The 724-nt window shown below is 45.0% G+C and overlaps 1 protein-coding gene across 1 annotated transcript in view; it reads right to left on the reverse strand.

Annotated features, from left to right (window-relative positions):
- Positions 1-80: 80 nt before the first annotated feature.
- Positions 81-724, reverse strand: part of LOC116379272 (signal-transducing adaptor protein 1-like) — a gene marked incomplete at its 5' end in the record, with an annotated part of 4,722 nt that continues 4,078 nt past the window's right edge. Inside the window, 3 exons of the mRNA XM_031841211.1 lie at positions 81-273; positions 392-526; positions 615-665. Coding sequence (XP_031697071.1) covers positions 215-273; positions 392-526; positions 615-665 — 245 coding nt within the window. The remainder of the gene's footprint in view (positions 274-391; positions 527-614; positions 666-724) is intronic.

A 724-nucleotide genomic window follows, 5' to 3' on the forward strand; every position in this document is an offset into this window, starting at 1 on the left:
ATATATGTAAAAATATTTACAATACAATTCAACAGCTGATTGCATTACAAAAGTTAGACAAACACAACACTGATGTAGAAAAATGGATTGGCAAAATGTACACCGTTGTCAGTCGTAAATGTGCAAAATGTACAAGAGAAACTGGGTGACGATAACGTGTCCCTGGCAGATGTTCACAGATGTTTGGAGGGGTGCCCACCAGGAGAGGTCACTCTCAACACTGGACCTTTTGCGCCAACTTGAGTTTCAGCTCCGATATCGCTGCGAGAGAAACTAGAGCACATCAGACAATAAGCTTTGATGTTACTGGCACTAAAATAGAAATGGTGCATAAGAGAAGAATATGAATGCTGAGGCCACCAGGTGACTCGGCGTATCAGTGTGGACTTACTCTGTCCCTGAGGGTCTGTGAGGGTTCTTTTCCTCTGATCCAGGGTTGCGGAGGAGTTAGATGGGATCAATCTGCGAGGAACAGGAACACCAACTGGAGGCATCATTGCTTTCTTTGGAGCGTTTTTCTCCAGTTCTGTGGAAGACCAAAAATGATTCACGGTCATAAAAAAGAAATTTAAAAATGTTTCTGACATGTGATGATATAAGACGGAGAGACTTACGTGGCAGTGGAGCAGCTGAGGAATCCTCTGTCTGTTTTCCTTCCTCCTCCACTGTTTGAACACAGATGTTAGTTAGCGATGATAATGGGGGGGGGGGGGGGGGGGGGGGG

The sequence above is a fragment of the Anarrhichthys ocellatus genome, unplaced genomic scaffold (genome assembly GCF_004355925.1).
Source record: "Anarrhichthys ocellatus isolate YVR2014 unplaced genomic scaffold, GSC_Weel_1.0 scaffold4021, whole genome shotgun sequence".
Lineage (NCBI taxonomy): Eukaryota > Metazoa > Chordata > Actinopteri > Perciformes > Anarhichadidae > Anarrhichthys > Anarrhichthys ocellatus.